This window comes from Anopheles merus, chromosome 3L (genome assembly GCF_017562075.2).
Source record: "Anopheles merus strain MAF chromosome 3L, AmerM5.1, whole genome shotgun sequence".
In the NCBI taxonomy this organism is placed as follows: Eukaryota; Metazoa; Arthropoda; class Insecta; order Diptera; family Culicidae; genus Anopheles; species Anopheles merus.
In genome coordinates this window covers 32,252,453-32,265,196 of record NC_054085.1, presented here as the reverse complement: position 1 = coordinate 32,265,196, position 12,744 = coordinate 32,252,453, and the positions used below count along the sequence as shown (strand labels likewise).

General features: G+C 45.9%; 4 protein-coding genes across 4 annotated transcripts; 1 reads left to right on the top strand and 3 right to left on the bottom strand.

Annotated features, from left to right (window-relative positions):
* Positions 1-3,071: 3,071 nt before the first annotated feature.
* On the bottom strand, positions 3,072-4,834 carry LOC121600336 (enoyl-[acyl-carrier-protein] reductase, mitochondrial). Its single transcript, XM_041928823.1, has 2 exons — positions 4,444-4,834; positions 3,072-4,379 (listed from the first exon to the last, which is right to left on the bottom strand). Exons 1-2 carry the CDS (start codon positions 4,676-4,678, stop codon positions 3,520-3,522), a joined length of 1,095 nt encoding a protein of 364 aa, XP_041784757.1. The 5' UTR covers positions 4,679-4,834; the 3' UTR covers positions 3,072-3,519.
* Positions 4,835-5,081: 247 nt separating this feature from the next.
* Positions 5,082-6,510, bottom strand: LOC121600338 (probable enoyl-CoA hydratase, mitochondrial). Its single transcript, XM_041928825.1, has 2 exons — positions 6,258-6,510; positions 5,082-6,097 (listed from the first exon to the last, which is right to left on the bottom strand). The coding sequence occupies exons 1-2, from the start codon at positions 6,367-6,369 to the stop codon at positions 5,310-5,312; spliced, it is 900 nt and encodes a 299-aa protein (XP_041784759.1). The 5' UTR covers positions 6,370-6,510; the 3' UTR covers positions 5,082-5,309.
* Positions 6,511-7,601: 1,091 nt separating this feature from the next.
* Positions 7,602-9,391, bottom strand: LOC121600340 (death-associated protein 1). The gene is made up of 3 exons (XM_041928827.1): positions 8,860-9,391; positions 8,702-8,790; positions 7,602-8,597 (listed from the first exon to the last, which is right to left on the bottom strand). Exons 1-3 carry the CDS (start codon positions 8,903-8,905, stop codon positions 8,436-8,438), a joined length of 297 nt encoding a protein of 98 aa, XP_041784761.1. The 5' UTR covers positions 8,906-9,391; the 3' UTR covers positions 7,602-8,435.
* A 105-nt stretch (positions 9,392-9,496) lies between these two features.
* On the top strand, positions 9,497-12,326 carry LOC121600334 (H/ACA ribonucleoprotein complex non-core subunit NAF1-like). Its single transcript, XM_041928820.1, has 3 exons — positions 9,497-9,598; positions 9,708-10,790; positions 10,865-12,326. The coding sequence occupies exons 2-3, from the start codon at positions 9,931-9,933 to the stop codon at positions 11,838-11,840; spliced, it is 1,836 nt and encodes a 611-aa protein (XP_041784754.1). The 5' UTR covers positions 9,497-9,598; positions 9,708-9,930; the 3' UTR covers positions 11,841-12,326.
* The last annotated feature ends 418 nt before the right edge of the window (positions 12,327-12,744 follow it).

Below are 12,744 nucleotides of genomic sequence, written 5' to 3'. Positions count from 1 at the left end.
AAGCTTATCGGCAACTCAGCAAAGAAAGCAATGTATTCAAAGAATAGAAGCATCAAAATATCACTGCACCAAAAGGACGATCTTACGATAAATCAGTTACGGTGACGAAGGAGTGGGTTCAACGGTGGGTAAGAGTGCAGTTTATACAACCATTGGTAATTGTAATAGTCCAGATAAAACATGCAGCATGCTCTACATCAAATTAGTTTTCCCATTGCATTCCTATATTAAGCTGTAAAGCCTCATCCAGATCAAAAAGGTATTGAACAAGACTCGTTCTTCACCGCGAAATGATTCAAAGACCAGACTAGCGCAATGGAGCAAATGGCCAGAGTGATCACGTGTGAATGATGTGTATCTTTGCGCTTTGAGCTACCGACCTCAATACCTCGAGCTCCATTAGGCTTCGGAATAGACGGCGAAAAGCGAGGACGCAAGAACAATAAAAGTGTGCCGGATTTGGGACCTTTCAAGTACTCAGTCCATGTGTAGGACATTGGACTATATTGCTTCTAAAATGTATACTGGGTTTGTATGCTGCTCCCTTTTGATCCCATGATAATGTTTTTGTACCCAATCAGAAAGATTCCTCGATTCCGGATGATCGATCGTCGCCTGTAGCACCTTTCGAAAGCTATGCGTCAAATCGTTTCAATAATGCATCAACTAAATCCTTAAGTTTTCTTTTTATAGCTGTGTCCTCTAAATGATTGTGTGCATTGTAGGGCTTGAATGCATATTTTTATAATTTGGACATGGTTTTTGGTTATTTTTCGTTCAAATGTCGAAGTGTCAAAGATGGCAGTTAAAAGAGTCACTCATTCGATGACTTAAACTTTAGTAAGTTGATTGTGCGATAGATTTTTCATATAATAATCCCATACCTGTTGCGCACGAGCCTCAAACCTCGTGCTTGCTAGTAGCAAGAACTAGCTATCCGGTTGTGTGGTACTAAATCAGTCTCGAAAACATGAATAAGCTACCTTGACCAGGTAGCTACACCAATAAGAAATGCACACGGTAAGGAAGAGCACAAATGCAGCATCAGGGAATAAGTATGGAGTCATCGTTTTGTGCGATTTTATGACCCTTCCGTCACTCTGCCTTTCAATTTTCCTTTGCTCTCATTCGTTTCGATTTCATTCGCTTTACCCCTTACTTTACGTTTCGCATTTTGCAAATAATGAAAATGCATTGTGTAATGTAATTGGATTTGAAACGGGTGAAATATTTATTATGATTGGTAATTAGTAAAAGTAATGAACAAAAATATGACAGTAATTATAACAAAATTTAAAAGAAATGAACGCACAACAACCCATTCTTCGATTGGTGACTCATTGTGAGGGGCTAGCAACGTGATCATGGTCGTGAAAGCAAATGATGTCGAATAGCACTGAAATATGAACAGTGTCTGCACAACGACTTGCTAATTTCTGTTGGTAAATGTTCGTCCATGTCGTTTCACTGTTCTAATTGTCCAATAGCTACTGTTTTTTCGTCACACAACTGCAACGATGAAATGCTGCAAAAGACTCTCTCTCTCTCTTTCTCTCTCTCTCTTTCTCTATCTCTCTCTTTCTCTATCTCTCTCTCTCGCTCTCTTTCTCTTTCTCTCTCTCTTTTGAAGGCCTACTCATGATAGAACATGCCGATGTGACATGGCCCGGTCAACAATCATTCACCAGGATGCTCGGTCCCTGGCTGCAGCCTCCCATCCATGTAGACACCCGATCTCCGACAGGTCTTGCTTCACCTGATCCAGCCATCGATCTGGCCTAACGTGGCCTAAGGCCGACTGTAAGTCAAGTCCAGTAGTGGGACAATCAATGTCCAGTAGTGGCCGTTGAATGTGGATCTATCGAAAAGGCAGTTGTAGCGTGAGATGTAGATTGAGTGTCCGCCATCTATTTTCTGCAATTGCGCTCAACGAAACAACACTGCGATGGAGACGCCCAGTGCATTCTCTTCATTGAAATCTTTTGTTCCATCAAGTTTTTTATTGCCCCTACCCTATCAGGTCGCTCATTAGAAAGAGTAAGCATGAGTAAGCACAGCAACCTGAGAGAGTTGGCATGCTCATGCTCTTGCACTGCTGCCAACGAAAAAAGGGATGAACGTTGAGCGATACTCGCAATGAATATCACAAAAGTAAAGGGCAATAAACGAGAGCCACACAGGGTGGCTCATTGCTCTTCGACGACAAGCACTCATGGAACTCATAAACGTTCTTCAGAGGGAGGCAGAGAGCGATACCAGGGAGGACTGTATGCCAGCTATTGAAATTTTGGTTCTTATATAATAATAATCTCGGAAAGAAATGAAATAGGTCTTGGCTACAGCATTATTGCTTGCAAAATTCAATCCATTTTGTGTTTGGCTTCTTCTCCGTACTTTGTCTCAGCAACTCTCATCGCAGAGGCTCAAATGATCAGGGGAGAGTGAACGATCGTAAGTCTCATCGCTCTCATATCACTTTAGATTATGCAGAAAAAAATTCAGTTTTCCGTTCCAAATGTTGATTGAAACTAATTGGCAAACTATCGATCATTCATCGAAATAGTATACCAACCATAAAGTATTTATCTTGTAAATTACGTTTGTATTATGATGAAAGCTATGTTATGATGCTTGGATGACATTCAATACAATATTAAAACATTAAAACTTTAATGGAATTTTGTTGATTGGAGATCATGCTTGCGATTTGGAGCTAGCGAGAGAAATGCTGTGAAACATGGTGGAGCAGCCTGGTCAAAGCTACAAACCAAGAACCACCGAAAAAAAGTACAGATTTTCGTCAAGAAGTTGTTGACTTCATTACACATCATTGCGAGGAAATAAATTGTGTTCAAATAACTGTTTTATCTTGAGTAACAGTCGTGTCTCATTTTACGTGATTTGTACAAATTCAATTAAAAAACGAGTAATCAAATTGGAGTAAACCTTGAGTGAAATGGATCAAGATTCATAGTTTTTTTTAACATATTTTAATTATTTAATATAATTTGAAGAAAATATTACTACGATTCCGTTTTTAAAATATGTTTTCTTTTTTAAAACTTCTCCCCAGTGGCATTTTTTATCGCGTTTGTGCCTAATTTCGCATGTCACTTTTAAGAAAAAGCTCGTTTCACATATTTCTATATATTTCATGGCATTTTATATTTAAATGCTTACTATCTACTATCGTTATCTTTCACATGCACTAATAACATAAAAAAACAAGAGTATAGGCTACAACAAAACGAGAAGCATGGCGATTTTAACTACATTTTTTCAAGATATTAATAAAATCTTCCTTTACTAACAAAACACTGAAAAATAAAAACATTTTACTTTTTAATTTCTACGATTATGTTTTAATCACATGCCAATCACTGATCGAAGCGATCGCAATTCTTGTATCATTATCAACTCTCTCCTGAACTCGCAGTAAAACAATCCACCTAAACCAGATCAGCTACTTGTGCAGTATCGCTTCACCCTTCTTCTCACAAACACACACCCACGCATCTCTTAAAACCGAAAGATATACTTTTTCCCAACAAAACCCTGAATATTGAGCGCATTCGTTACCGCCGCGCTGTACTCCTCGAACGGGATCATCTCGTGTGCCGGCGCTTTCAGCGCGCCCCGATCGATCAGCCCGAACAGCTCGTTAAACATTTCACTCCGCAGCGGGCTGGCGGCGTGCTCCTTCGTCCAGCGCGTCATCCAGAAGCCGACGAAGCGCAGATCCTTAAAAATCAGTGACGCCGTCGGCACGGTCACCGGCTCGCGGGACATGCCGCCGTACGTCACCATCACGCCGGCCTGGTCGAGCTGGCGCGCAAGCTCCAGCGCGCTCTTGCCGCCGACACAGTTCAGCGCTAGCCGCGGCCGGCGAAAGATACCGTCCTTGAACAGCTTCGTCGTGCGCAGTTCCTCCTCGGTCAGTATTTCGGCCGCTCCGAGCCCCTTCAGGTGGTCTTTTAGTTGCGCGAACTCGGGCCGATCGCGCACAACCCCGACACACTCCACGTTCCAGGCCCGGCACAGCTGAATGATGGCCTGGCCGCAGGCCGAGTTCGCCCCATTCTGTATGACCGTGTCGCCCGGTTTTAGTGCAACAAAGTCCTTCAACATCCGGTAGCCGGTGCACGGATTGACGGTGATGGTGGCCGCTTCCGGCACACCGACGCTTGCCGGCACCTTCATCAGCTGGTTCGCGGCGTAGATGGCATGCGAACGCCAGGTGCCCAGTCCGGTAGCGAACGGTACAACGCGATCGCCCACCTTCAGACTGTTGCTGCTACCATCGCCACCGATAGCGACCACCTCACCGACGCACTCGTTGCCCCCGACGGCAGGAAAGGTCGGCTTTACTGGATACTTTCCTACGGATCCAAAGCGGTACGATTAGTAAGCCACCCAGACGCAACCATCACTACCCTGGCTTACCTTGAATGGTGTTAATATCCGCCGGATTGATTGGCGCTCCGAGTGTTTTTATCAGCACCTCGCCCTGTTTCGGGTCCGGGACGGATTCCTCCTGCAGCTGCAGCACCTTTGCCGGCTCACCAAACTCGCCGTACCGTAGCACTTTCGCCATCACACTCATGTGCCGTGCGGACAGCTGGAATGGATGTGCTGACCCGGCCGCGGCCATCCTTAGCTGTCTCACAAGTTGGGCCATTTTGTCTGTTGATTATTTGCTGCTGCAATTAAACGCAATTGCACAAAGGAGGAACGATTCCGTTGTTGGACGGTGTTGATGTTTTGCTCACCGCTTGCGAGTGCGTGGTTTGCTGTCAGCTGTCAACTGACAGCCTGCCTGTGACATAACGGCCGCGCATCACAACACGCATTCGGCATGTACGCAACAGCTGTTTGGTGCGTATTGGAAATGGGACGGAAGTGCGTTCAAAGGGTAAATTAGAATCCTTTTAAATTTTTAGAGACTTTGTTATTATACATACAGTACCGAGACCTGTTTCGTCTATCATCTGTATTGCATATTGCCGGTGGATTACATTGTACCTACCAAGGAAACTAAAGGGCACCTTCGGGTAGAAGAGATAAGCAATCGAAACACCGCGTTGTTACTAGGCGAATTTTATTCGGTTCATTGTTATCTCGTAATGTTACACCTTACGAAAAGCCGTGTATAAAAATAAGCTATGCCTGAATGAGCGATGAACAGCTTGCACGCCTCAGGCACAGTAAATGCAACTGGTGTGTTTGTAAATGGCCGGGGGGAAAAACTGCACAACTCGTCCAGCACTGGGAGAAAGGAATGTATGCATCGACTTCCTCTTCCTCGGTCTCTATTCGTTCGAGAACTTTGGCGCACGCTTCTCCACGAACGCCGTCATACCCTCCAGCCGGTCCTTGGTCGAGAAGGTCGCGTGGAAGTGGCGCCGCTCGAAGCGCAGCCCCTCGTTGAGCGACATCTCGTACGACGCGTTGACCGCCTCCTTGCACAGCCGCACGATCAGCGGCGAGAAGGTGGAAATCTTCTCGCCCAGCTTGACCGCCTCCTCGACCAGCTTGTCGGCCGGGAACACCTTGCTCACCAGCCCCGATCGTTCCGCTTCCTCCGCCGTGATCATGTTCCCGGTCAGGCACATCTCCATCGCCTTCGATTTGCCCATCGCGCGGGTCGTACGCTGCGAACCGCCCGCCCCGGGGATCGTTCCGAGCGCAATTTCCGGCTGCCCAAACCGTGCCTTATCGCCCGCGTAGATGATATCGCACATCATGGCCAGCTCGCAGCCACCGCCCAGTGCGTACCCGTTCACCGCCGCAATGACAGGTTTCTGTGCCTTGGCCACCCGCGTCCAGTTGGCCAGGAAGTCGGTGTTGATGCACTTGGCGTACGTGTTCGGCTGCATCTCCTTGATGTCGGCGCCGGCCGCGAACGCCTTCTCGCTGCCCGTGATCACGATCGCACCGATCGAATCGTCCGCCTCGTACCGGTCCAGCGCGTCGCTAATCTCCGCCACCAGCCCATTGCACAGTGCGTTCAGCGCTTTCGGGCGGTTCAGCGTGATCACGGCGACATTCTTCTTCTCGCCCGCCAGCTCCGCCTTGATGAACTCGTACGCTTTCGGGGCTGCCCCCGGGAAGTAGAAGAAAAACACACACACACATTAGATTTGGTTTTAACTGATTTGCCCTTGCATTACATAACTGCGTCACTGCGGTGCCGCTTTGTTGCTGGGACAACATCCACACCTACATCGGGGGGGTGAAGGGAGGGAAGCAGTACTTACCGCTGCTATAGAAACGGAGCAGGTTGGCTTGCTGCTGCTGCTGGTTGGTGGCGACATTGCGCACCAGCTGACCAGCCACACGGGAAGCAAGCAGACGTCCAATGTTTGCCATTTTTGCAGCGAAAAAGTGAAAAAATTCGACCGGAGAGGAAACGGAGTGAGATGGCAGACGCGACAACAGTTAGCGACACAAGGCAGCACCGGCAGCTTACAAATACAGGATGATAATGGCCGGGTCGGTACACGCATGCTAAGCGATGCGAGGTTAGCTGGCACCAACACAACCGTGCGGCCCCCGTGTGGGATGCCGCTTTGGGCACAATGGTTCAAGGTTGGGCGCAGATGTGGCAAACACTCGTGGGTTTGCTAAATTAATTTAAAAATAATCAATTTAAAATAATTTTCATTTGACTTTTATAACAACGATTTAACGATGAAATATTATTTTAAAAATATTGTAATAATGATTCTGATACTATTGTTCAGAAGATAATTGCATAAAGACCAAGAGGACAATGAACAAATGAAAAAAAAATTAATAATGATCTAATACAAAATGCATCGCCTACTGCAGATGTAGATCGTTCTCTAAACAGATCGTCTCTCCATCTGGATTGATCGGCTCTAGGAAGGAATGTATTGAAATATTACAATATTATGATTTAAAATGAAATATTATTAGAATATAAGTGAATTTAATGATTTAAAATGTTCAGAATAATATCCCATGTAATTTACAACCGCATAGCACAAAACGAATTTGCAGATGAATTGCTATTGAGGTGATATTTAAAACAAGTGATCACCCCAAAAAACAAGATAACTTCATATTTACATACAGCAGCAATAAATAATTCATCACCATACAAATTCTACTAAATTTTCTACGCTAATTCCTACCTCTTCTGACTGGAGCAGGAATTGTATCGATTCCAGATTCGGACCGGTTTCGAATCCGAATCTGGAACTGTTACAGGTACTTTTGTAGAAAAATAATTAAAATCAGGAGCTATTTCTGGGTCATCAGGACTGATATAGATTCATGATCGGCTCCAGGACCAGTATGGGTTCAGTACCGGTTCCTGGGCCGGTATAGGTTCAGTATCAGGTTCAGGACCTACATTCGGTTTTGGTTAGAGGAGTCTTAAAGGGTCGTCAGAAGTACTTTATTTTAATTGTGCTTCGAGACCATCAATTTTGGCCTTTTCTTTGGAGTAAAGGGATTTTGAATTTAGTTGCGCAGCCCTGTAACCTGGGCAAATTAGCTAGTGTTTCTCAAAAAGTGCTAAAATTATCTCTTGGCAGAAATATTATCTCTAAAAAAAATCAAAATAACGCCAATAATTGTACACATTTCAAAGCTTTATTCATTAATAAGCTGGAACTTCGGTGCAGCACCTTAAAGCCCGCGCGCCGCAGCGTTTGCCAGCATGGAAACTAAAACCTTCCACGTGTATGCGCAACAACAAGTAAGCGAGAATTAGTGATACAAGGAAAAACAAAATTGCTCTAAAATTATGCGCCCTTCAATATATTTTGTTTCCCTTTTTTTTTACTTATTTGTATCATTTATTTTTTTTCCAAATCTACCAACTAGCCCGCTAACTGAAAGCACAGCTTTTTTCCTTCTCTCGCTTTCTGATAGTACACAAAACAGTATTACAAAATATTAGTAGGATTATTAATTTGAAAAGGAAACAAACCCAAGACCACTAGAATTGTTACAACGCCTCCAATTCGCTGAGGCACAACACCGCTCTCCCGTGTAAGTTCCGTGTAAATTGAAGGTAAGAGAAACAACGTGTGCGCGCTAAGCAACGCTCTAAATTCAGACAATTATCAATCTACTGATGATGGTGAGAAGAAAAAAAAGAAGAAGAAACTTGAAAAAAACACTCTGCCCTGATACTGATTATCGATAAGGCCATCATCACTCGCCGAACACGGACTCCGAAAACGTTCCAGCAGGGCGAATTGACCGGCTGGGGGGGGGCGAAGGAGAATTGGACCTGCCAATGTGCATGTGCATTGGGCGGACACCCTTGTCGCCTTGTCCCCCCAACCCGTCGTCGTTTGCTGCTGCTGGTTCATTTCCGTCCGTCTTCCACTCCGCACTCCCCCCCCCCCCCCCCCCCCCCCCCCCCCCCCACTGGTTCAATTGCATGCACCGCGAGTAATTCACTTCCGAGGCTGCTGGATGTGATTGACGGGCTTGCTGTGGACCGGTGCCGGCGGCTTCTGGGCATGGGCCACCTGCGACGCCTCCACGGAATGGTCGGTATGCTTGGTGCTCGTCCCGGACTGGGCAACCTCACCCGTGTTCACGTTGGGCGCTGGGTTCTGCGGAAGGGAGTGAGGGTGAGTTAGAATTAATTGTTTGCACAAAACCAGTTTCCCAACCTACTGACACGGTCCCCCCCCACGGATGATGCTCCACCACTTACCGAGAGCCCAATGACCTCGACCGGATCCTTCGCAGGCCGTTCGCTGTTCGGAGTCTTATGCTGCACAATGCGCATTCCACCCGCTTTCACTGGGAAAAAAGATGCAACGTGTGTATTAGTTTTACCACCCAGCAAAGGTAGCAAATGTAGCGCCTTACCTGCCGGGGGGTGTCCAGCGACCAGTCCTTTGTCTTCATCGGCCATCGTTTCTGTGCTGCGCGTCTTTTGCTCCAACTACTACTACGCGTTTACCTTGCGGCGAATGCTGCTGCGCTTCTAAAATGCACCCCACCAAACTGAACCGAATTGCCAACGCACGATCACGGTCGCTTATCTCTTATCTATCGTGGTTCCGAAAATATATGAGCGATCACACAAACACAGAGCCTACAATTTTGCTGCGTATAGATTAGAAGCGAGAGCTAATGGCGTTGATACGATGTGAGAAGGGTGGGGGGTCTTTTTGACAACTAGCACCGTTCCACGAAGGCAAGAAACGGTGCGAAGCGCGGAATAGAAATCAAAATAAATACAGCCCACTGTGTGTGTGTGTATACGTGTGTGTGTGTTTGTGGGAGGGGGAAGAAAAACAGCACCCGAGAACAGAAAATGGAGGCGTAGATGTTTTTTTTTTGCTTTCGATTGGAGTAAATTACAGTATCGTATAATTAGAAAGGATTAGCACAGAATTCAATGTGTGTTGTTGCCTTACTGCGACGATACTGTTTTGTTTTGGATTAGCAACAGGCATTTGTTGAGGAAAAAAAACATATTTTGTTGGAATCCATGTTTTCCAATCAGAATAATTTCAATCCGACTTCAAACGATCCGCATTGGATTGAACAAATCTGTCATTCCCAAATAACAAATTGGAATCGTTGCTCAGGGAGAATAAACGTACGAAACTTTTTAACTTCTTTTCAGTATAAAGAAAATTAACATTAAAAAAAGTTATAAAATTCATATCAACAATTTTCAAACAATTACCCCAATTTCTGCATTTTAGCTTCACTTCAATCGAAATTAAACTTAACGAAAGTATTAGACAGCTTGGTCGAAATTCAACATGTTCCTTTTTGCTACTTGGGTCGGTTGTACTGTCAACGAAGGCAACAAACTGTAAACAAACGCGTGATCGGCCTGCACGTGTTTTCTGCTTGCCACAAACGGTTAGCGTTCTTTCGGATATCGCACCTCAAGAGTTGAACGGCTATTGTTGGGAAAGCAAAATGGAGGAGACAAAACGAACGGACGAGTCTACAAATGGCGAACAAGCGGGGGCGAGCATAGATACGCCACGAGATGCTAGTAACTCCTGCAGCGACAGCACCACCATTGTTGCACCAGCGGCAGAACACGATGGCGGGAAAACTGAACCGAACGAGGACACACTGATGGAGGAGAAACCTGTTGAACCATCAATTGAATCGAATCGAGGAGTGAGCGATCCGGCACGGGACAGTGTTGATGAACCAAAAGCGGGTGAACCGAAAGAAGCCACAAGCGAAGGAGTCGTTGCCGTCGAATCGCATTTGGATGAGCCTGTAGAAACGCCCGTCGGAAGTGCGGCAGAAGGCGCAGAACTCCCTGCAGAAACTAAAACGGTTGAAATAAGCGTTGAAAAGGAGGCTAAGGAAACTGTGGATGAGACCAAATCCACTGAAGAGCCTGAGAAAGATTCAGCACCCAGTAAAGACCCACCTGCCACAATGGAATTTGTCGCTCCTGCGCCCGTTGGTCAGGCGATGGATGTAGAGGACCAAACGGCAGCATCCGTGCCGGTCGCAGTTGTCTCCTTTCAGGAACAAATCGAAGAAGAGCAAAAGCTCGAGACGGAAGCGGTGGAAAAGATCGCCAACAGCTCACTCTCAATGCTGTGCCAGTACTCGGGCAGTTCCGATTCGGAGGCGGAAGACACGGACGCATCCAACGTGGTTGGCGCTGGTTCGAAAGCTAGCTCCTCGTCGTCATCCTCATCGGACGACAGCGATGTGGAAATAACGAAGGAAACTCCCGCAATATCTGCCGGGGGCTATCGCATGCAGGATGATCCAATATTGGTCAGTGATGCGGAAACGATGGATACCATGTAAGTCTCCTTGAAAGCATGGAAACAATGTAGATGCGATTGAATTAACAAAAACCTTTTCCCCTTTTCCACAGCGCTGCCTCATCAGAGGACGAAGAGGACGAACCGATCAAGGGTCCGATACGTACTGCGGGTGAGATACTGCCCCACGAGCTGCCACCGATCGAGGAGCTGACCATCACCGTCCCGGAGACGGAGTGTAAACCGATCGGGCACATCGAATCGATCGTGGCACAGATCGTGCTGGTACAGTCGGTGGCCGGGGCCGAGCTGCTCAACCTCGACACCGTCCTGTTTCTCGACCGGGGTCAGCGAGCGCTCGGCAAAATATTCGACGTCATTGGCCAGGTAAATCAGCCCATCTATTGCGTACTGTTTAACTCGAACCAGGAAATATTGACCAAAAACATAACCACCGGCATGGAGGTGTTTTGCGCACCGCGAACGGAGTACACGTCGTTTATCATACTGTCCGAGCTGATGCGCACCAAGGGGTCCGACGCGAGCTGGATGAACGATAACGAAATCCCCTCGTACATGGCGGAACATTCGGACGATGAGGCGGAACGGGCGGCGAAACGAAATCGCAAAAAGAATGCAGCCAATCGGCAGCAGGCTGCAGGTGGGGCACAAAATGATGAGGATGCTGGTAGCGAGATGGGCGATGAGCAGCAGCAACACTATCGGAATCCTAGGCAGCCCAGTCCGTCCACCTCGAGACCACAGTACCAGCGGGGTAACGGAGGAAGACAGTTTAATCCGCGCTACCCGTCCGGTACCAGCTGGCACCACAATTACAATCCACGGTACGGTCAACCGCAACAGTTTCGGCCACGGTTTCCACCGCGTAACCAACAGTTCCAGCAGCAGCAGCACTACCAACACCATCAGCACCATCAGCATCAGCAGTATCAGCAACAGTATCAGCAACAGTATCAGCAGCAGCATCAGCAGATACCGCACATGCAACCACCACCACAAGGAATGGTACTGCCGAATCCGTTTGCTAACCAGGGCCCACCAAGGCAACCGCCACCGGGACCGTACTAATGCACGGCAGGATGTAAGTTACATTTGTTGTAAAATTAGGATTAGCTTATGAATTTTTTGCAGAATTTAAGGTTAAAGAATTACTGATGCATTATTTCATGTACAGAAATATTGGTTGAACTGTAGGGGAGAAACAAATCGTTTTCAAATTTTACCACATTTTAAGTTGAAAGCGGCCAGACCGCCACCTACCATTGGAATTTAATTCATTTTAACTAGCATTATACATATGAAAACCTTTTTGTATATTAAGTGCAATTAGTTACTGTAGCAGGCCAAATTTTGCTCAACAAAATCAGGAGAAAGTCAGAACAACGGTTCATCAAACAGAACAAATCAGTTGCTCTTAGTCAGAAACCCAGAATGGGCATCATCATCGTTAATATGTTTTTTCTAGCTAAAATAGTAAATTAGCCATTTACTTTTCTATCAAATTGTGCAAATTGTATAGCTGTATCTGAAATGAAAATTATTTTAGTAAAGCAACTTCAGTCAACATTCAGCTTTTTTTTATTTAAATAGTAAAGGTCTAGCGGCCCATTGCTTATCTGAAGTACTGAATGGGCTGTTCGGATCAACCCAGAAAGGTAATTTTTAATGCTCTCTCTCTGCTACTCTTTGAACCAGATTGTAATCTCCTAATGTCTCAAGTGCAAAAATGGCTAAGAATAACATTCGAAAATGTAAATCCATCGACCATTAACTGACAATCATAAATTTGAATCCCTTCCGTTATTTGTGTCGAATCTATCGCAAAATGTTCGTCCAAATCTTCTCCCGTTTTTTTTTTTTTGTTCTACCCAACCGGAGCCCGGTGTGGGCTCTCTATAATAATAATACCTTAACACGAAACACGGCGGTAGAATTATGACTAATAATTAAGCCTTTCATTCAACGGATCTTC